The sequence below is a fragment of the Oryza glaberrima genome, chromosome 4 (genome assembly GCF_000147395.1).
Source record: "Oryza glaberrima chromosome 4, OglaRS2, whole genome shotgun sequence".
NCBI classification, from domain to species: domain Eukaryota; kingdom Viridiplantae; phylum Streptophyta; class Magnoliopsida; order Poales; family Poaceae; genus Oryza; species Oryza glaberrima.
In genome coordinates, this window is record NC_068329.1 from 25,187,970 (window position 1) to 25,209,117 (window position 21,148).

The window sequence follows — 21,148 nt, forward strand, 5'->3', positions numbered from 1 at the left end:
CTCCCTAATTTCAGGAACTAAAAACAGCCGCCTGGTTCGAAATTTCTGCTTCCTTTGTGTATTGAAAGCTGCTGGACCGGATTTGATGAACGGTACCATAATGGTCCTCATCTGATGCAAGATTACAGAACGGCTACATGCGCACATCCAACTCAGATTTCAAATATTTTATTACCTTATCAGTTCAACAACAGACCGATCAAAAACATCTTTTATGACTCCCAGCTCGGTAAAATGCTTCAGTTCTGAAGAACTGGCTGTAGGACTTCGAGAGTACAAGAGATGAATCATAAGCAGGACGCATTTCGTTTGTACCTGACAATTCAACAGGACCGATAGCCCATTTACAACAGTTTTTGTGCTGAACCAATGACCAAGGCAGGAGCATAAGCACAAACCATGCTAACACAAGCAGGAAATGTGAGGATCACTCGAAGAATTACAACTCACGGGGCAACTAAGCATATATTCCGGACAGTAAAAGACACATCGGACAACCATGTATGTGGATATGAACAGCAGTCTTGAGTCACTTCAAGTACATATATGACGCTAATCACACATTTTGGATACAAAATTTACACTGGTCAGGTCCTGTGGTTGCATTAGCAGAGACAGGTGTGAAGTTGAAATGGATCGGTGTTCTCGACCGGAGGATATTCACACGATCATACTTCTTCACTTCCACTGCTACTGCCACTTTTCCGGATATTGAACTTGCACAGGGGGCATGTTGCGTTGATATGCAGCCATTTATCAATGCAGGCACAGTGGAAATGGTGCCCACAAGGAAGTTCACGCAGCTCTGCACCATCATCATATGCCGAAAGGCAAATGCAACACTCCTGCAGTAGTCAAGTGAAGAATGAATCTATAGTTTCATATAGCATAGAGATTCAGCATGGACATGATAATTATCCTGTGCATCCTCTGGATTTTGCATAGCTTGGCACATGGCAGTATTGGCTGGAATAAACGGTTTGGTCAAAACATGGTCAGGGCTAATTGGGTAAGAATCATTCCTATTTTAACTTGTATGTTGAATAAATGGTTCATTACGATTTTTTACAAACAAATACATTCACCAAAAGTTGAAAATATTTTATGATGTATGAGCTACTGCAAACACATAATCATTGTTTCAGTATCCCTTGCCTTCACACTATCGAATTTACTAGACAGAGTACAACAGTCATGATGAATGGGCGATACGATGTGAGTCTGTCTAAAATAAAATTGGAAAAGGTTTTGAGTTTTAGCACCTCGGGCATTGTTATGGTCAGAGATACATGTATCACAAATTTATAAAAACTTACCGCATCTTCAGGTGCGAGTACTTTCTCAATAGGTTGATTGGTGCCACACTCTGTCATTATTCCACCAAAAGGTCCTGTCTCATCAGCAGTTTGTTTTTCAGGTTCATCTGTTCTCCGAAATTTGTATCTTGGAATTTGGCGAATATCATCTTCTGACGCTCCTTCCTGATTCCAATAAGATCTTACAAAAGGTTATCTATTGCATGAATGCCATATAAAATTATGTAAATCTTCTGCATGTACATAACCAATTTATCTCTACTTGAAAAGCCATACCTGATCAGAAACTGCATAGAGAATAGCTATAATGCAAGGTAGGCAGCAACATACAGCAATACCAATGATGCAAGCCAGAGCAACACAGAATACAACAAAGAACACGTCAAATGCCAGAAAGACTATGCAAAGCCTGCAAAGTGAGTCATACAGAAATATGTTTACCGTGCCAAAAGAATATAATGAAATGACGACATTATGAAAAGCCGACTGTTAATTTAAAGATGCATACCAGTAAAGCTGAGGTGCATCACGGATAACATCTTCACCCCCAGCAGATATCCAATAAAATCCAATTATCCACCATATGAAGGAGAACATTGTATTAGCTGACTCCAGGTGCTTTGCAATACTGCCAGAGTTAACAATAAAAAAATAATAAGGCACAAGACATATAGGAGAGGTCATGTGTTCAATATCAATATTGTTAAATAAAATCACATGATACAATAGTTAATAGAGAGAATGAATTTTCCATAGCAGCACATCTAGATAGTGCGATAGCATTCAGAAACTAAATTAAAGTAGAAGACAGAAGCAAGCCGCATTATGAATATGAGGAAACAGCAAACCATGTTATGACATAACAGAGACAGACATCTGCAGTATAATTCAATATAGAGAAAACAAAAGGGAAGGAACAGACCAATATTTTATTTGGAAGATGTTTTTATCAATTGTCTATGCAGTTGAATATTATCTAGCAGCGTAAGAAGCATGTTTCCTCAATCATCCTCATCACTAAGAAACTCATATAATAACAGTTATAAACTTATGTGTTGCCTAAAAAAATAGAACAGTCAAATAGTCAATAGAATGAGACTGCAGAAATGTGTATTAAAACATAAAAAAGAATCAGGTTTTGAGGTCACAAAAGTCTTCAGTTGACCTTTCCAATCAGATACTGGGTCTCTTCACTGAATACCAAATAGCGTATAATTTGTGTCTTAAAAAGAAACCTAAACAGGTTATGTGCCACTCATTCAAATGTCATTTTCCAGGTAACGTTGGATCCATTAGATGCCTTAGCCCATAAATTAGACCACATTTCTTTTAGCATATTGAAGCATAACACACATATACAGCTACAAAAGAACATCAATGAGGTTATTCATTTTGTCTAGTTTATGTTGAAGGAAATGATTTTGCAGGTACAATCTTATACTATCCTAATTGAATTTATAGCTTATTTAGGAGGATCCACTCTTAGCTTCTTATGGTGCGCATATACCAATTTCAAAGCACAACACTGTTGCTATGTCATGAGAACAAGCAACGCTAGATTATTTGACCTCTTAAGTAATTGAAACCCACTTAGAAGAGAATACTAGGCTAGAAATTCTGGGCATGACTGACTGGAGTGAGCTTCATGACTGTAATCAGCATCCTATGTATGACAGAGCCACTTTGTCTTACTGACATTAGCCTGATTATGCTCAACATAAATATTTCTAGGACATCATAGAACAGCAAACCATGCATAAAACTTGGCATGTTAAAACTGAGTATAATACTTATCTAGCCTTTTCTACTCACCCCTCTTTCTTCATAGCATAATAAAGTTGCATTTACCCCTCTTTTTTCATACTAATAGAAGGCTCATTATACCGTGGTAATAACTTGCGTAAGGGCAAACAGAAGAAACATTTCCCTATTACTGTATCGTAAATCTGAGCTGCTCCGCTCGTGAGTAACACGGACTAGGAAACACGCTTACTAGCCAGATCCTTCCATTTACCTGACGCAATCGGTGCGGCTACCACGGCGATCGTCCTCCGTGACATCATCATCGCTAGATGAAGACGACCCGTCACTTCCCCTTTCCTCGTCGGCGGACGCCGGGGCCCTGTCACGATGCCCCCGGCGCATCCGGTACTCGATGGCGACGCAGACCATGTGGACGACGCACTGCAGGGCGTAGCCGGCGACCCAGGTCCGGAGCGGCATGGGCGAGTCCTCGCCGCGGCTGAGCACGAGCACGACGGCGGCGACGGTGATGAAAGCGAGGTTCCAGAGCAGGTCGAGCGCCACGACGGGGCGGGAGTAGGCCCAGTCCGCCTGCCGCTCCTCGAGGTGCTCCGCGGCCGCCTCCCGCACCAGCACCGACGGCTCCCGCATCGCCCGCCGCCCCCCGCGCCGCAGCAGCCGCGCCGCGCCGCGGAGCGACGGCCGGCGGAGCGCGCCCCCTCGGCGCCGGCCGCCGCTGCCGCCGCCGCCCCCGCCGAGCAGGGGCGCCGAGTCAAGGAGCGCGTCGCCGCGGGTGCTCGGGGAGCGAGGCGTCGCCATCGAGGGGGACCCCCTGCGGCAGATCGAGGAGGAGAGAGACCTTGCTGCTCCTCTGGGGAGAGAGAGGGGGAGGGGGGCAAGGAGGAATTGGGGTGGGTTGGAAGACTGGACAAAATTTCTATTTGCTCCCTCATTTTTCCGCTATTCAGTGATGGCCGAATGGCCGCGTGGGGTTGGACCAGAAAGAAACCAGTGATGTCAAGCAGTTGGCAACTCAGCTAAACCTAATTTTCGAAAAAAAAAAACTGACGGATAACAGTCCATTGTTCGCAAACTAAAGTGTGTTTTTTTTGCTCCTTACCAAAAAAATTTTCAACTTGTTTTTTCACGTTTTGATGCTCGTTATATGTGGAGTAGTTGGTAGTGGAAATTTTATCCAAGAAAACTATACCATTGACTTGAAGTAACGTGTGTCCGCTCGAAAAATTCTAATTACAAATTTATCATTAATAAGAAATACTTTATCACTAGAAAAAATATTGTCCGAATGTTTCGCCCTTCGAGGGAATAACTAACACCATGGTGCATATTGTATTTTTTGATAGAATAACGTAAAACACATTACGTTATACTATATTTTCTACTAAGTGGTATAAAACGTAGGAGTATATTACAGTAATATATTGGGACACATTTTAATCCTGTCATAGAGAGAGATTTCACTGATCGACATCCAAGTACTTTTAGAAATTGCCACAAAATTCGCAAGGATTTTAGATATGGCCATCGGAACAATGAATTACTCCGTTCCGTACCGCATTTGTTGTTTGCCGATACATCTACCCCCACCATCGACAAGTCCATCCGTAAGGCTTGTTGTTGCGGATGTAGCTCAATGCCATGACCACAACGTTGGTGGATGAGTAAAGAGAACCGGTACAACCCAGCACATAGGAATGACCAACCACCTTCTCACACTCGCTACTGGCACCAACAAGGACTGCCTTCTTGTCTTCATGAGTGACCTTCTTGACTATGCCACACTTTTCAGTATTGTCTCGAGATTTGCTCCGACGTCATCTACTTTGTTGCAGGACGTTGCCATGAGAAGTTGTTCCAGTATCCCTGATGTGGGACTAACCCATCATCTTACATCTTGACGACGAGGGGCGAGGATCTCCATAACTTCCTTGATGGTGTTGCCCTCCTCGTCCCTGTTTCATGGCTGCTCTAGTGTGATGGGCAAGTAAAGTGCTACCGCAACGGTGAGTTTCTCCAACGGCCTGCTCCATGATAGGAGCCGTGATGATGAGCTCCTCCAACAGCCTGCTCCTCGCTAGGAGCATCTGAAGGAGGTTGTTAAGCACATGGCTTTGGTGTGGCGGTTGTGGAGATAGTTTGGTGAATGAATTTACTAGTGTGGGGTAGACTAATAGTAGAATGATGGGAGTGATAACTAATAGAAAATCATAGTTTCTATAGTAAAATCCAAGTGCCTTACAAATTAAATGGGCATTTCTTTAAGGACTGTGAATTGGATATTTTGATAGTACTAAGTAGTGAAATTTCCGGGGTGGCCACTCCGTACGGCCGACGCCGCTCGAGTCTCGACGGCAGCCGTCCGTGCTCATCGTGGGCTTCAGGCCCAACAGATGATGCCCCTTGCTCCTCAAGGCGGCCCACGCCCCAAAAAAAAAAATAAAAACCCTCCCCTCCGCTGGCGGGGCAGCTTTCCCCTCTTTTCCCTCCACCGCGGCGCGGTTTTTTCCCCTCTCCCGCGCATCCGCCCCGCGCCATGGCCGCCTCCAGCTCCTCCGCCCCCGCCCTCGCCGACGCCTACGACATCCCGTGGGTGGAGAAGTACCGCCCCACCCGCGTCGCCGACGTCGTCGGCAACTCCGACGCCGTCACCCGCCTCCAGGTCATCGCCCGCGACGGCAACATGCCAAACCTAATCCTCTCCGTAAGCGCCATTTCCTCGAACACCTTGCGCGCGCTCTCGCTAACACCCAAGCAGCAGTACGACGCATCGTTTCTAACCTTTTTTTTTTTTTAACTATCGTTTTCTACAGGGGCCTCCGGGCACCGGGAAAACTACGAGCATCCTGGCGCTGGCACACGAGCTGCTCGGACCTAGCTACCGCGAGGCCGTGCTCGAGCTCAATGCCTCGGACGACAGGTTGGTGCGGCCGTGGCGTGGTTTTGACTTGGCGAACTGTAGCCGTGCGGCGTGCGCCCGTGGTGTGGACTGGGTGTGTGACGGACTGACGGTTGATTCGTGCTTTTGCAGGGGCCTGGATGTGGTGCGGAACAAGATCAAGATGTTTGCGCAGAAGAAGGTCACGCTGCAGCCGGGGAGGCACAAGATCGTCATCTTGGATGAGGCTGACAGGTAATGCCACCCCCTAGTGCGGATGATGTGACACCATTGCTAGTACTGTGCCTTATTTAGTCCAGACATGCCAATTTCACCACGGATTGCTAGAGGTTAAGATGTAGTAGGATTGTAGTGATACCAACAGTGTGAAAATGGAGAAACCTAGTGGCTGCTCCATCTCTGTAAGAGCAAAGCTATATTATCTCGTAGAGATGATTTTTTTTTTTTGTGAATACACAAGGATTGCGCATCTTTTACATTAAGACTGAGGAGTTGTATAACATTTACAAGGTGAAAACTGAAAAAAAAGGCAAAAAAAAGGGATGCTAGGGCTGAATCTTGTGTCATGGGTGTTGCGACCTAAATGACCAAAGCCCTGCTAAGCGCCATAGTGCAGCTTCTTCCACCACCACCTGGGCAATTTCCGGCCAGGACTTCTGATGATTGTTGAAGTAGTTATGAATTAAAGACTTGTTCATTATGATTTTTAAGCATATAACTACTGATATCAAGGATATAGCTAGTTGTTTCTGAGTTGTTTGCCTCACATGCACTTGCTACATGCAGCATGACATCGGGAGCACAGCAAGCACTGAGACGAACAATGGAGATTTATTCTAACACCACAAGGTTCGCGCTTGCATGCAACACTTCATCTAAGATCATTGAACCCATTCAAAGCCGTTGTGCTATTGTACGGTTCTCAAGGCTTTCAGATCAGGAGATTCTTGGCCGACTCATGATTGTGGTAGCAGCTGAGAAGGTAATGATTGATAGCTCTTATAAATGCGAGGACTTGACTATACATTTTATTGCCTAGTTGCTTAAGTTTTCTTAAATCAACAGATTTCTCATAGCACTGGTTATGATTCATGGTTTCTTTGAAACACTGCAATTGTTATTAACCTTTTTAGTTAAACATCATTTCTGATGGCTATGTTTACACCTACATATATATTGTTCTTCCCTGTAACCTTGAAGCTATGATTGTGCATTTACGTGTGTTTCTGCGTTTCTTGTCCTATAATTATCTGCTGTTATTATTAGGATTAATTAATTTGTCTTAACAAATATCATTAAGTCCTCACCGGTTTACTGAAAATACCCAGCTGAGTGGGCACATCTAGCTGTTAAAGTGAAGAGGTCATAAATCTTGTTAGTCATCCTCTAATGGCTCTTCAGTTCATTCTAATGTTCAGCACTAGGCATTTTCTTGCCTGCAATGTTGCAGCCAAGCAATTCCCTCTACCTTTCTTTTAAGTTCTTCCTTTTCTCTCTGTGATGTAGATACTGGATACTGGGAATGTTTGATCATCTAGTTAATTTGTTCCAAGTGCCTGGATTAATCTTTTGAACCACAACAATCGTTTATATCCTATTACCACCCTACCATTCATACAATTTGTTTTTGCTCCCAATATATGGGTGCTGGTTTAATTTTATCTAATCTCTTATTTTCTTGTACAACCAAGGTTCCTTACGTGCCAGAGGGACTTGAAGCTATCATCTTTACTGCTGATGGTGACATGAGGCAAGCTTTGAACAACTTGCAAGCTACAGTTAGTGGGTTCCGTTTTGTTAATCAAGAAAATGTGTTCAAGGTTTGCAGATAGCTTCTTTTGCCCTGTATTTTGTGCGTTATTTCTTCAGCTAATAGTAATGCTGTATTGGCTCCAGGTGTGTGATCAACCACATCCGTTGCATGTCAAGAATATGGTGAAAAATGTGCTTGATGGAAAGTTTGATGAGGCTTGCTCTGCTCTGAAGCAATTATATGATTTGGGCTACTCTCCCACTGACATAATCACTACTCTCTTCCGGGTTATCAAGAACTACGACATGGCTGAATATCTGAAGCTGGAATTGTTGAAGGTAACTTTACAGCCTATCAAGGTGCAACCTATGCAAACCAATTATCGTTCTTTTCTACAGTTGAATAAAAATATCATGTTTATTTCCTTAGGAAACCGGATTTGCTCACATGAGAATCTGCGATGGTGTTGGCTCATTTCTTCAACTATCAGGCCTTCTGGCAAAGTTTGCGTTGGTGAGAGAAACAGCAAAAGCATCATGAACTTGTTGCAGATGGTAATAGCTGTACGTGCAACTGTCCTGGCACGGTAGCCTAATGATCTTAGTTAACAATATTCTGGCTTGCTGAGTACAATCATGTCATCTTTTCAATGTGTAAGATAGTGTCTCGCTTAAAGTAGAACATCTATGTTATGTGCAATGGAAGATAGCGCCTCGCTTGAGTAAAACTTATATATATTTATGTCGAATGAATGATCCAGCATGGCCAAAGGGGGCTAAATTATGCATCCAGTTCAAGTGATGTAGCCTGTATGGCCTTGCCCGTCGCAAGTCAAATTGGCACAAACGATTTGTTGGTATGAACAGCCCAGTACATTATTTGACGTTTGTAGATGGTGACATAGAAATTTTGCCCTGAGACTAGGATATTTCTCTTCTTATCTTTACATTTTGGTAAAGAACATCTTTCCCTATGGGGTGGATGAGAAATATGGTCCTTCCAGTTGTACATGTGTGCCACCACACAACTGAGCTTAGGTGGCCCCTCGACCAATGATAGGCTACGAAGCATTGCACCATCAAAGGAAGATGCGTGCAACACGATACCGGTCCGGAAAGCTTAGGTACAAAATGGAATTGTTTCCCGGTGACATTTTGCATCCTGAATTTTGCAAAGTGAGAGCCAGAACTTTGTGATTCCATTTGCACATTTCATGACTGCCGAGCTGCTCTTCGACTAGTGGGACATGTAAACAGCTTTCAGAATCAGATTGATCTAAAACATATTTTAGCATAACAAGGTTTGCATTTGCCAGGCGTTGATAGCTCGAGACTATCAAACACAGACCTATGATCAGAACCTGACATACCAGCACGACAATTCGGAGCTTCTACAAAATGTATCACATCTCCCTGTAACAAAAGCTAGAAACCAGAAACACCAACACCCTGAGCCAGCCAACAAAAAACACAGATGACTCCCTTCTCCCTAAAAAAAGAAAAAGAAAAAGAAAAAGGAAAAAGAAAGAAAGATGGCCTGCTACATGGCGTCCAAAATGCAGGCTCACTTCAACATGCACCAGTCACAGGAGAGAACGGAGGCGGGAGAGGCTGAGTCAATACCCGAACCACCACCATTGCTCTGTGCTAAGGACCTGCCCCGTCCGGTCCTTACCACCTAGCAAAGGTCCCTTCCTATGTCGCGGTTCGTTCTTGACTCAGGCTCATCGCCACAGCCGCTCCCACTAGGCCAAAAGTCCCCCCTTGTTGGGTTCACACGTCGCAATGCAGCGCCGTCTTGATCTTCTTGATGGTGCAGGAGATGAGGTTGCTCACGGTCTCGACTGACTCCACCGTGAGCTTAGCACTGGGCTGGCTGTTGGCAAGTATCTGGAATGCAACGGTGAGCAATGAACCGCCCATCTTGTGATCTGCGCCGATGCTAGGCCCAGCAGGCAGGATGGCAAAACCTGATGGAAGAAGGGCGACGCATGACGAATCCCCACCACTCATGACAAGGTGCATTGCTGGGATGTCTACAGGAGCATACACAACCATTGAACCGGATGCGTCTGCACACGTCTCCTGTAGGATCAGCATGCTGTTCTGCTTGTCTTTGGTGGGCTGCACAGTGAAATTTTTGGTAAGGGGAACAGAAGACTACCAGAGATCAAAACAGAAAATGATTTGATAATTTCTGTCAGTGATGCTTTTCATGATCCAGAGTGACCTACACAGGCACAGTTGACTGACCGAGATTACACTGAAGCCGTTAAAGATTTTAGACCTTTGTTATGTATGAAGTTAGTTTGACTGCAAAATTTGGGCTGTGAATAGGTCAGGCACAATACCTTTTCTAGTAGTAGATATTTGTTCCTCTGTTTTGGCCCTACCAGCAACCCTTTCCTCAGATACTGTGTAAAGTTAGGTTCTGCAGATTATTGACTCCCAACAATATTTGATAAGTCAAAAACTAGTTTTTCCGCCTTATACTCTTCTCTTTTTCTTAATGGAATATCTGGGCACTTACATTGATGTCATCATTTAGATTGCAGGATTGGAAATGTGTAGCATCTTTCTAACCTCCATTAATCTCTATCGACCTAGCGGAATTTCTATACATGCTTATATATTATAGTACAGTTGTATTTGTTAGGCAATTGCCAAATGTGTGACTAAACATATAGTTTTGTATTTGTACAACTATATCATCACTGGTACAATCGTTACAGAATTAAGACTCACAAAATTCCAGTTGTGAATAGACATAGTTCTTATCCTTTCCCCACCAGCTAATGCAGTACTTCCTTGGCTTCATTTCCTTTCTTTTAGCAATATAAAATACCTAAGATGGCCAAGCAAGGGTACTCTATTCACAAATTCTAAATTATTTCACATTAAACTGGTTTGAGACAAGCATGTGATCGTTTAGAGTGTTTAGTGATGTGGTGCCCCCAACAAATTCTAAAATGTTGTGTTTAGGTTTGCAACAATCTTGAAATGGCAGTCTCCCCCACAAGTCAGTTAATGATGCTGTTTAGTAAGTAGCAAGCTATGAACAGAACTGTGGCAGACTGTTAGCTAATACTCACACTAGCCTTCAGTAGACATACGGTATTGCCATTCTGTTGCCCCTTGGCAATGCTTGTCACCTCCTGCATAGGGCCACCATTGCTGAGGATATCCCATTCAGCACGCAGCCCCTTGTTGTGCAAGAAGTTGAAGAGCCGTTCAGGCATCACAGGCATCCACACAGATGTAGCAGCACTAAGCACCACACCTGGCGGCGTTCCAGGTTCATCCACACTCTTCCGCGCCATTACATGCACATCCTCCCCAATGTTGCCTGTCAATCCAACCAGTTTGCTCCATTCACGGGTAGATGATGTGCTCACCCCTGCACAGAAGTTGTCCGTCATCCTCCTTGCCAACTTCAACATGCTCCGTTTACCTTCAGGATGGATAGCTGTTGCAAATGTAGCACTTTATTAGAAGGGTGGATCCAATTGAAAGTTAGCAGTAGTATTGAATTTCTTTACCTGATGAGTCATTCTCTGGCAATGCAATAGAAGACATGAGAAGGGCCAAGCATTCGCACTGCCGCTGTAATGTCGCGATCCATCGCCCTGCACCAAGGGCAAGACCAGACCGGAGAAGAGGCCGGTAGAGCGGGTGCACAGATGCCTCATCATATTCTGTATGTTCAACCCATGTGACCTACAGCGTCCATTCAAGATCTGCTGTTAGGACTTAAATGCACGCACAAAATGCAAATGTCTTGAGAGGTAATACACCAAAAGAGGCCTGAGGTGCAGTTTTCCTGGAGTACGCAACTACTACACAAGCTGAATGGTACAATTAATATTATTTTTCCATCTAAGTTTTTTTCTTAATTTCTTTTTGCCCAATCAATGGAACATAAAAAGGACATCAACACAATGTTTTAAAATAGAGGCTACCTCGAAATATTAGCCCATAGTGGGGCCCCAGCATTGTAACTAGTACTTTGTAAGAGAACCATAGGCCATAGGACTAATGGATAATAGTTACACATTTGTCTATTCTGTTTTGCATAGAATAAACCATAGAAGTACCATGAAAGCAGGAGGCAGATCCAGAAACTGATCAATAGAGAGATTATAGACTTCAGAAAATACTGATATTTGAACTAAATCTGTAAAAGCACCAAAAGCACATAAATGAAATTACAGAAGAAAAGTAGAAATCTTGAGAGACGACAGTATCTCTAGTTTGATCTAGGATTAGCTGATCTGTCTGAGATTGACTTTGTTTACATTTTATAAAGCATGGTTCTGATCACAGTATCTTCATCGTTAATTATTTTGACTTATGGTATGCCCCAAGAATGGCACACCACTAGTGTTCCAAAATATTGTGTTCCTGAACCCTTAAAATAAAGAACCACTTCCTGCTTTCAACCTGTGGGTTTACATCAGATTAACTTATACAGTGTAATCTATAGTAATGAGACGTTATAACTCATCGAATCATGTTTCTACCATTGTAGACTAGATATATTTGTCCCATTCAGATGTCCAATTTAGAATTTTGAATAGAATCGTTCGTGCATGTGTGCGCCCCAGAGCAATTTGGATCAAGGCTATATAAAACTCTGGTACAAAACCCAAGGTGAAGAGGACTTTTACATTGAGACAAAACAATAGAGGAAGCAGTCAAGATTTCAACGAGGAGACACATCGATTAAACTGCGGACAAAAAGTTACCCAAGGGGCACCATCCCAGGAGTAGAAGAAGTATCTAATCCCCTAGGAGAACTGAACTCAGGACTAAACAAAAGCAAGGGAGCGTACTTGGGGAAAAGTGTTGGATCTCAGAACCACTTAAGTATTCCTAAATCATTTATTTACTCCCCTCCCCGCTGACCAATACAATACTTTACTTAGGATTATGGACTCATAACCACAACATATCTATAGGAGACATGAGCCTACGCCATGACTTGTGAATACGAACAAAATATTGCATGGTGATCACCAGATGACACATTAAACTAACATACATTATTTGAAACATTACGAAAGAATACACGAATACTCTTTTCCATGAGTGTCATGTTAGTTGCAGAGAGCCTGAACTAATAAAGCACTCTCCATATGTATGATTATCATATGAGTAGAGCTAACAAGCTTTGCAACTAATATGGCTGGTTTTGACAGACTTCTAGTGGCAGCGTCGTGGGTACTACCGAGCTGTGACTTTGCAAGGTAGATGAGTTTCACGTCAACCGATAGCATGCTGACTAGTGTGAATTAATAGATGTAAAACCACATACTACCCTGAAGTGAACTAGTCAAGGATATCACGGTTTAAGACATTTACCTAAGAATATCTAAGGAGCAGGAGCTAACAAAGATAATCAGTCTCAGTACCTTAACAAACCCATTTGGAGTGTCCTGCAGCACACAACCAGAAGGCAGCCTTCGGCAGTTCATGTTTGCAGTCGAGGATGCAGAAGTAATGCCCTGATCCCTCATCAATTCATCAGCCGAAACGTCCACTACAGCCCATACACCATCAGCCAGCTGTTTGGAGAACCTGAGAAACTTCACCTCTCTAATAGGCACAAGAGGAGAAAGCACCTGTAGCTCTGCCTGCATCTGTTGCAATGATCGAAATTTACCATTCAGGGGTTATGCTAGTATGATTAACCACATGAAACTCATGGGATGGCCACAACAGAATGTTCATCACTCACAAGAAGCAATGCACCATTTCTACTCCCAGCAACACCAGTAGAAATCTCCTCAGTGGTTGATGCCTTGGCAATCATGCATGAGAACATATCGGACCACCGTCGCTGTCACAAGAATTCAAACTACAGGTGAGTCCAAACAAACAAGCAACAGAAACATGAAAGGGGGTAAGGTGGCACAAGCACAACCTCATCCATGAGGGTCTCCACAAGCGCGGCGCCATCGTCAATGATGACAATGCCAGATTCTCTAGATGCCTCTGATACATACCCTTCAGGCTTCACCCCGATGCAAGGTGGGAAGGTGTTTAGGTACTCCTCGAAGTTTAGACTCTCCTTTGCCGGCGAGGAAGGTATGGAGGCACCTGGAATCCATAGCGGATCCCCCATCTGAGCCATCTTGACTAGCTCATCCATTGCACTCATTGCTAGCTCCAAGAACAAGGACTTGTCAATGCCAGCCATTGCCGATGGTTCAGCCTCAGACTTCATGGGCGTGATCACCGTGCCCATTGAACTGGACATGGCGCCAGCAAAATCAGTGATCGTCGAGATGGGCATCGTGGCTGATGGCATCGAACCGATACCCCCAACCGCAAGCTCCAGCGACGAGCCTCGCACAGGATGAGGCTGATGCATCTGCGGTGGCGCCATGACAGAGATGGACTTGCCAAGGAACCTGGCGGCGAGCGCGCACACTCGGCTGAGCTCGTCCTTGAGCCTCGCGTTCTCGACGCGAAGGTGGTGCTCCTCCAGGGACACCTCCCCGAGCATCGCCGGGCCGCCGCAGCCAACGCACACCGCGTTGCTCGTGGCCTCCCGGATTGACAGGTTCTCGGACCGCAGCTTATCGTTCTCCTGCTTCAGCAGCGCGTTCTCGTGTCGCTCCAGTTGCATCTTTGCCAATTCAATCACCACAGGGAGAGAGAGACACACACACAAACAGTGTCAAGAACTGCACTGCACCATCGATCGGAGTGCAAAGATGGTTTGCTATTCGTTTCGATCGCTTACCTTCATCTGCGTTCGCCGATTCTGGAACCAGAACTTGACCTGCCGGGGTTCGAGGCCGAGCCGCTTGCTCAGCTCGGCGCGCTGCTTCTCGTCTGGGTGGGGGCATTCCTTGAACATCCTGCACCGATGAGCCAGTATCCATGCATGAACCAAAGCAAGCAGCCAAGCACAGGAGAATGCAACGAATCGTTGTTCGTGGGTGGGGGCGCGCTTACGCTTCCAGCTCTTGGATCTGCTGCGGCGTGTGGCGGTGGTACCGCTTCTTGCGCTTGGGCGGGTTGCCGTGCTCGGCGTCCTCGTCATCGTCGTCGTCGCCGCCGCCGCCGCCCGCGTCGCCGCAAGAGACGACGTCGAGGTGGTCGCTCCCGGACCGGCTAATCTCGTTCTCCACCTCCAACGCGTCCCTCGCCTTCGCGCGTCCTCCTCCTCCTCCGCCGACGCCGCCATGGGCCGCGGTAACCATCTTCCCACCGCCGCCGCTGTTCCGGCCTGCCACCGCGTCCGCCTGCGACAAACCGAACCAACCAAAGAAAAGACGCGCCTTTCCGAATCACTCGACCGTATCACCACCAAAAAAAAAAAAAGAAACAAAAACCCCCCAACACGTCAGCGAAGAAGGCGCGCGTACCAGCGCGAGGGAGAGCGCCGGCGATGACGTCAAGACGCCCGGGCCAGCGCCGGAGAACGGGAACTGCATGCCGGCGGGGACCACGCCGTCGCCGAAGTGATCTCCAACTCCAAAGCTCATGCCCGAATTCCGCCCCTCTTCCCCCCTGGCCCGGGAGAAGATTAGGGGAAGCAAAGCGAGAGCGAGCAGCAGCAGCAGTGCGTGCGTGCGTCTCGGGTATGTCGCGCTATTAACTAGCCTGCCTCCACCTTCCTTCCTTCCTTCGCGAGTACTCCCTCCGTATAAAAAAAAATGCAAACCCTAAATTTCCATGTCCAACTTTAATTGTTCGTCTTATATAAAAATTTTTTATAATTCGTATTTTTATTGTTAAAACATGATTAATATTTTATACGTAATTTGTTTTTTTTAATTTTTTTTATAATTTTTTCAAATAAGACGGATGGTCAAATATTTTTTTTTTACGGAGGGAGTACTACTGTACTGCCAGTACTAGTAGGTCCCAACAAAAACAAAAAGAGCTACTCTGCCTGGATCTGCCTAGCCTTCTCTCTGCACACCCCACAAGTCACAAGCCCAGCCAAAAAAAAAAGGTGTGCTTAGTTCCACATTAAAATTGTAAGTTTGAATGAAAAAATTGAAAGTTTATGTATGTAAGAAAGTTTTGATGTGATGAAAAGGTTAGAAGTTTGAAGAAAAAGTTGGAAACTAAACCAGGCCAAAGGGGTGTTTTGGATAGGGTGGTAAAGTTTTGGCGTGTCATATCAGTTACCTCTCCATCTACTTTTGATAGTCATATTTCCAAATCTGAAAATTTTATTTTTAATAGGCATATTTCAATCCAACAATCTATCATCTTAATGATGTGTGACTCTTCATTCTTCCACACAAGATTGGTTACATGGGCATCGAGAAATGTAAATATTAATGGATCGCTTTTTTACGAGGAATACCTAGTACCATGTTTAAATGGATGATAAGTAAAATTGTTTATCCTTGATCTGTATGTCAAAATGAAATATGGTTATCAAAAGTAGACGGAGAGAGTATTATATAAAGTGTCTTATGGGGTGTCTGGATAGTAATAAAAAAAACTAATTATAGAATCCGTCAGTAAATCACAAGACAAATTTATTAAGCCTAATTTATCCGTCATTAGCATTGTTTACTGTAGCACAACATTATCAAATCATAGAGCAATTAGGCTTAAAAGATTCGTCTCGCAAATTAGTCGCAATATGTGAAATTAGTTATTTTTTAGCCTATATTTAATACTTCATGCAGATATTCAAATATTCGATGTGACAGGGTACAAAATTTTAGGGTGGGATTTAAACATGGCCTAAAAAAACTTGCTAGACTGAAGGGCCGTTTGGTTGGAGGGACAGTCCCTGTCACATCGGATATTTGGACACTAACTAGAAATATTAAACGTAGACTAATGACAAAACCCATTACATAACTCTGGACTAATTCGCGAGATAAATCTATTAAGTCTAATTAATCCATGATTAACTTATGTGTTGCTATAGTAAACATATGCTAATTATGGATTAATTAGGTTTAAAAGATCTGTCTCACGAATTACCTCTCATTTATATAATTAGTCTATATTTAATACTTCAAATTAGCGTCTGAACATCCGATGCTACAGGAATCAGACTCTAGTAGAACCGTCCTGATCAAAACTTTAGTCCGTGATCCAAACACCACTGAGGTAGGAGAATACTAGTAGAACCGCCCTTGCACCATCTACCCACTCGGCCACTCCGCTCCTCTTCCTGTATTCCTGTATTTTTTAAAAAAACAAAGAAGAAAGAAAAGAAGAAAAACGGGCGGGTTGGATTGGTTCAGGTGTTTTGCCAAGTGTATGGAGTAGCCGGGAAGAAGGGAGAGTCAAAGCAGCAGCAGCAGCGCAGGAGAAGAATGTGGAATTGTGGATGGATCGGTGTGGACACACGGGCGGGTGGGCCGGTCAATGGGGCGGGGGTGTATGTTTTGTTCGGTTGCGTGGGGGTTTTTCTCGCATGGCGTTTTGGCACGGCACGACCACACCCACCGCTCCACTCCCTTCCATCCACCAGTCGGTCGCACACACGACACGGACACGACGCTAGCGCTACGGGGGGAGGGCACGCGCAAGCGGCGAGGGGATCACGTCCCGTCCGTCAGTCCAATCCATCGCGAACCCTGCGCGGCTTCGTGCGTCGGGCTTGGCCGCTTGTCTGGATTGTTTTCGTAGCCGCCCCGCTTCGCCTCGTCTCGTCCAGTCCCGTCGTCGCTTTTCGCCGTTGTTCCGCTCGGACCCCTTGTATTTTTCCTCTCGGAGGGGACACGGCGCGGCGGAGTCAAATCGCAAAAAGGCGCCGTGCTGCTGCTAGTCCCACACTGTGGAGAACTGGAGATGGCGTGTGTGCGGGGGTTGGCTCGGGTAGGTGCTGTGCTGTCCCCGTGAGTGTGACCACCCCGTGTATCCGGGCTTCTCTGTGCCGGTGAGGCGGTGACCTGACTGGTGAGAAGTAGGAGGCGTAAAACCGGCTCAACCTTACACCCTCCATAAAAATATTTAGGGGTATTTAAATTCCGGGGTAAAGGTTGGACGTGTTATATAGGGGTCACATAAAATATTTGGCACAATAAAAAAACCTAATTACAGAATCCGTCAGTAAACCACGAGACGAATTTATTAAGCCTAATTAATCCGTCATTAGCAAAAGTTTTCTGTAGCATCACATTGTCAAATCATGGAGTAATTAGGCTTAAAAGATTTGTCTCGCAATTTACTGGCGAACTGTGAAATTTGTTTTTTCTATATTTAATTCTCCATGCATGTGTCCAAACATTCGATGTGATATTGTGAAATTTTTTTTGAACTAAACATGCCCTTAATATGATTCGAGGAAGCAGAAGTTCAAATAAGTCCCTATTTAGTTCTCACGCAAAAATTTTTTACCCAGTGACATCGAATATTTGGACACATGCATGGAGTATTAAATATAGACAATAAAAACTAATTACATAGATTGTATGTTGTCGGAGAGTGATTCCTAATAAAAACAATATTTATTAAGCCTAATTAATTTATTAATTAGGCTTAATAAATTCATCTTGCAATTTTCTGGTGTAATCTGTAATTTGTTTTGTTATTAGACTATGTCTAATACTTAAAATATGTGTCTATATATCTGATGTGACAACCAAATCTAAAAATTTTCCCTAACTAAATAAGGCCTTAATGGGTTTGATCCTTGACTTTGGCAATGCTCTTTTTTCTTTTTATTAAGAAGTGAAATACATGGCCGGTCCGTAAACTTGAAAATTGCACGTTTAGATCCGTGAACTTGGTTCAATGTACCACCCCGGTCCAAATGTCCTTTGACCGTGTTTGACCGCCAACGTGGCATGCTACGTAGGCAACACTTTTGCTCTCAGCCCCCTCCACATCACAACACGTCATCTCCTTTTAGCTATATTGTGACACCAGAACCCCCCCCAAAAAAAAATCCTTAAATTGGTCTTCCCTTTCATTTTTTCTCCTTGCATGTATAGAAAATACGGTCCCGATTAGCAATTGCAATTACACTATCTCCCGCCGCTAATCCGGTCGCACTGTGCCACCACTAACCCGCTGCACTACGATGCCTCCTACCACTAATCTCACCGCCGAGGCCGCCACAGCCGCTACCTCTCAGCCTCCTTATGTTAACCTAATTGTCGAAACCCTAGCCGATTTAGGGATATTTTGGGAGATTTGGGTTAAAATGCACTAGTTATGGCAAGTTATGTGCGAAGATATATGTGGAGGGGGCTGAGCACAAAAGTGTTGCCTACGTGGCATGCCACGTTGGCGGTCAAACATGGTCAAAGGGCGATTGGACCGGGGTGGTAATTAAACCAAGTTCACGGATCTAAACGTGTAATTTTCAAGTTCACGGACCTATATGACACCACCCCACAAGTTTAAAGACCGGCCATGTATTTCACTCTTTTATTAAGTGGCAAGCACTCCCTGACTTAATAATTACTTTTCCTTTTTTTCCTAGGTTTGAAATTGAGGATTAAACACAGGACCTCGGGGTTGTAAACCACACACCTATTAACACTGCAGTATCAAGTGCATCTCCAAATCGTCACTTGAGCTTCTTTGTATTAAAAAAAATCTGGCGTAAATGTGTAAGATAGACTTAAAAAAACAAAGTTTTTTACGGAGTAAGAGCAAGTATAATAGTAGGCTATAAGCCGGCTAAATGCTGAGTTGGAGGAAACAAGAGAGGAGAGAGAGAGGAGAAGCGGGCTGTAAATTTACAGCCGGCTTGGACACAAGAAGTCAAGAACCGAGAAACTCTGTGAGAGAGACCAGTGAGCACTGTATTAATTGTGAAGAGCTAGCTATTATATGGGTAGGCTGAGAGAAAGCTTAAAGAACCTTATAGCTAGTAGGTCAGCTGTATTATTAGCCTTGCTATAAGGATGGTGAATTTAGTTTTTAGGACTAATTGGATTCATAGGATCTTATTACAGCCCTGAGACGTTACTAGCAGGGGTAGTTTGTTTTCAGTTCACCTCATCAGGCAGGCTGCAGCCTGTCCCCCCGTTCCGTTGCAGCTGCAGGCTGCAGCCTGCAGCACCCTGTCTCGTCAGCCAGAGGGCTCGACGAAACGGAAGGAGACCGGTCGCCACTCGCGAGACTGTCTCCGGGCGCCACTGCCTTTCGTGTGGCAGCGTGGCGCCCCGCCCTTTTGCCCTTTCCGCAGAGGTCGTCGTCTACTCGTCCGGGCCGGTCCTCGCGACGGCTGCACGTTGATCTTCTGCGAGCTCGGCCAGCCGGCCACACATTCGTGACGAAACCCTACGCTTCCACCGTTCAGCGGACGGAGAATTCATGTATCGTTCTGGTGCAAATCGAGTTTACACGGACGAGTCTGTGTGACGGTGACAGTGATGATCGTATCGACGCGTTGGCAAGGCAACAGGGTCTCGTATCCATCGCGAGGCCATGAAAGGATGAAATGCTATTGCGAGAGAGATGACAGGATGATGATCGTATCTCGCTTTCGGCGAACAGTTGCGAGTAGTAGTACGGAGCATATGAATGGATCCCTTGTCCCTATTCACATTTTCACACCACCTCCCTTCTCACCTTTAGAATGCCCATCATGGATCTCCATGGAAAGATCACAAAACCTTTTCTTGTTAGGAGTACATCTGTTTCTGCCTTTCTGGTATTGCTGTGCACTTTGGACGAAATCTGTTGGTATAAAACGAAATGTTTTTCTCATTGACGATTCGATCAGTAGTCCATGTATCTTATACTCTCTTGGTTTCACATTATAAGTCGTTTTTGACATTTATTTCAGTAAAACATGTGTACGTTTTATGTTATCAAAATATATTCAATGCTAGATTTAATGAAACTAATTTGGTATTTAAAATGTTGCTAATTTTTTCTATAAATTTAGTCAAAGTTAACAAAGTTTGACTAGAAAAAAATTCAGAGTGACTTATAGTATAAAACAAAGGGAGTATTATTTAAAATGATCCTTCCTTCCTAGAAAACTCCACTCCTACCTCTTTTAGAAAACCACTCTAAAAGGCTCATAAACATGATCGATCATGAAAAAAAATAGAAAGAAACCAAATAACATTTTAATCTTTTCATTCCATTGCAACATGTAACTAGTATGGGGGCTATTCAGCTGCGCGACAGCTATGCAGGAGATGGCTGCATTGCAGCTCTATATAGTGCAACCAAACAAACACCATGGTCAAAAGAGTTGTGGCCACAGCCGGGTTCAAAAAAACAAAAACTGTTCGGTTTTTATGAAACCGCTAGATGTTGGTTTGTGAAAACTTCTCGGTTTAAGACGCTTTTCAAACGGCATTGATCGAAAGTCGTCGGTTTTTATCGGTTTTGGATAAACAGCTAAGAGTGTTTTTTTACTTAAAACAGAAAGATAAAAACCCTGGGCTGCAGACCCTTTCAAATCCTACCGACGTACACGTAGAGTGGCATGCATCTAGATGGTCGACGTACGCAAAACTGT

General features: G+C 44.3%; 3 protein-coding genes across 3 annotated transcripts; 1 reads left to right on the forward strand and 2 right to left on the reverse strand.

Moving 5' to 3' along the window:
* Nucleotides 1–283: 283 nt before the first annotated feature.
* LOC127771590 (E3 ubiquitin-protein ligase At1g12760-like) lies at nucleotides 284–3,941 on the reverse strand. Its single transcript, XM_052297516.1, has 5 exons — nucleotides 3,331–3,941; nucleotides 1,825–1,944; nucleotides 1,593–1,725; nucleotides 1,317–1,481; nucleotides 284–845 (listed from the first exon to the last, which is right to left on the reverse strand). Exons 1-5 carry the CDS (start codon nucleotides 3,876–3,878, stop codon nucleotides 669–671), a joined length of 1,143 nt encoding a protein of 380 aa, XP_052153476.1. The 5' UTR covers nucleotides 3,879–3,941; the 3' UTR covers nucleotides 284–668.
* A 1,616-nt stretch (nucleotides 3,942–5,557) lies between these two features.
* On the forward strand, nucleotides 5,558–8,460 carry LOC127771083 (replication factor C subunit 4). Its single transcript, XM_052296905.1, has 7 exons — nucleotides 5,558–5,781; nucleotides 5,891–5,997; nucleotides 6,109–6,210; nucleotides 6,763–6,958; nucleotides 7,668–7,796; nucleotides 7,873–8,067; nucleotides 8,159–8,460. The coding sequence occupies exons 1-7, from the start codon at nucleotides 5,614–5,616 to the stop codon at nucleotides 8,267–8,269; spliced, it is 1,008 nt and encodes a 335-aa protein (XP_052152865.1). The 5' UTR covers nucleotides 5,558–5,613; the 3' UTR covers nucleotides 8,270–8,460.
* A 56-nt stretch (nucleotides 8,461–8,516) lies between these two features.
* Nucleotides 8,517–15,327, reverse strand: LOC127771082 (homeobox-leucine zipper protein ROC4). The gene is made up of 9 exons (XM_052296904.1): nucleotides 15,105–15,327; nucleotides 14,692–14,981; nucleotides 14,477–14,594; nucleotides 13,652–14,359; nucleotides 13,466–13,567; nucleotides 13,140–13,367; nucleotides 11,268–11,445; nucleotides 10,821–11,194; nucleotides 8,517–9,852 (listed from the first exon to the last, which is right to left on the reverse strand). The coding sequence occupies exons 1-9, from the start codon at nucleotides 15,222–15,224 to the stop codon at nucleotides 9,502–9,504; spliced, it is 2,469 nt and encodes an 822-aa protein (XP_052152864.1). The 5' UTR covers nucleotides 15,225–15,327; the 3' UTR covers nucleotides 8,517–9,501.
* Between the last annotated feature and the right edge of the window lie 5,821 nt (nucleotides 15,328–21,148).

Coding starts and splice junctions, on each gene's coding strand:
- LOC127771590 (XM_052297516.1), bottom strand. CDS start 3,878: ATGGCGACGCCTCGCTCCCCGAGCACCCGCGGCGACGCGCTCCTTGAC. Junction 1,482..1,592: donor TCTATGCAGTTTCTGATCAG/GTATGGCTTTTC, acceptor TATTGGAATCAG/GAAGGAGCGTCAGAAGATGA. Junction 846..1,316: donor TACTCGCACCTGAAGATGCG/GTAAGTTTTTAT, acceptor TGACTACTGCAG/GAGTGTTGCATTTGCCTTTC.
- LOC127771082 (XM_052296904.1), bottom strand. CDS start 15,224: ATGAGCTTTGGAGTTGGAGATCACTTCGGCGACGGCGTGGTCCCCGCC. Junction 13,568..13,651: donor TGGAGACCCTCATGGATGAG/GTTGTGCTTGTG, acceptor TTCTTGTGACAG/CGACGGTGGTCCGATATGTT. Junction 9,853..10,820: donor TATGTCTACTGAAGGCTAGT/GTGAGTATTAGC, acceptor TTCACTGTGCAG/CCCACCAAAGACAAGCAGAA.
- LOC127771083 (XM_052296905.1), top strand. CDS start 5,614: ATGGCCGCCTCCAGCTCCTCCGCCCCCGCCCTCGCCGACGCCTACGAC. Junction 5,782..5,890: donor TGCCAAACCTAATCCTCTCC/GTAAGCGCCATT, acceptor CGTTTTCTACAG/GGGCCTCCGGGCACCGGGAA. Junction 5,998..6,108: donor CTCAATGCCTCGGACGACAG/GTTGGTGCGGCC, acceptor GTGCTTTTGCAG/GGGCCTGGATGTGGTGCGGA.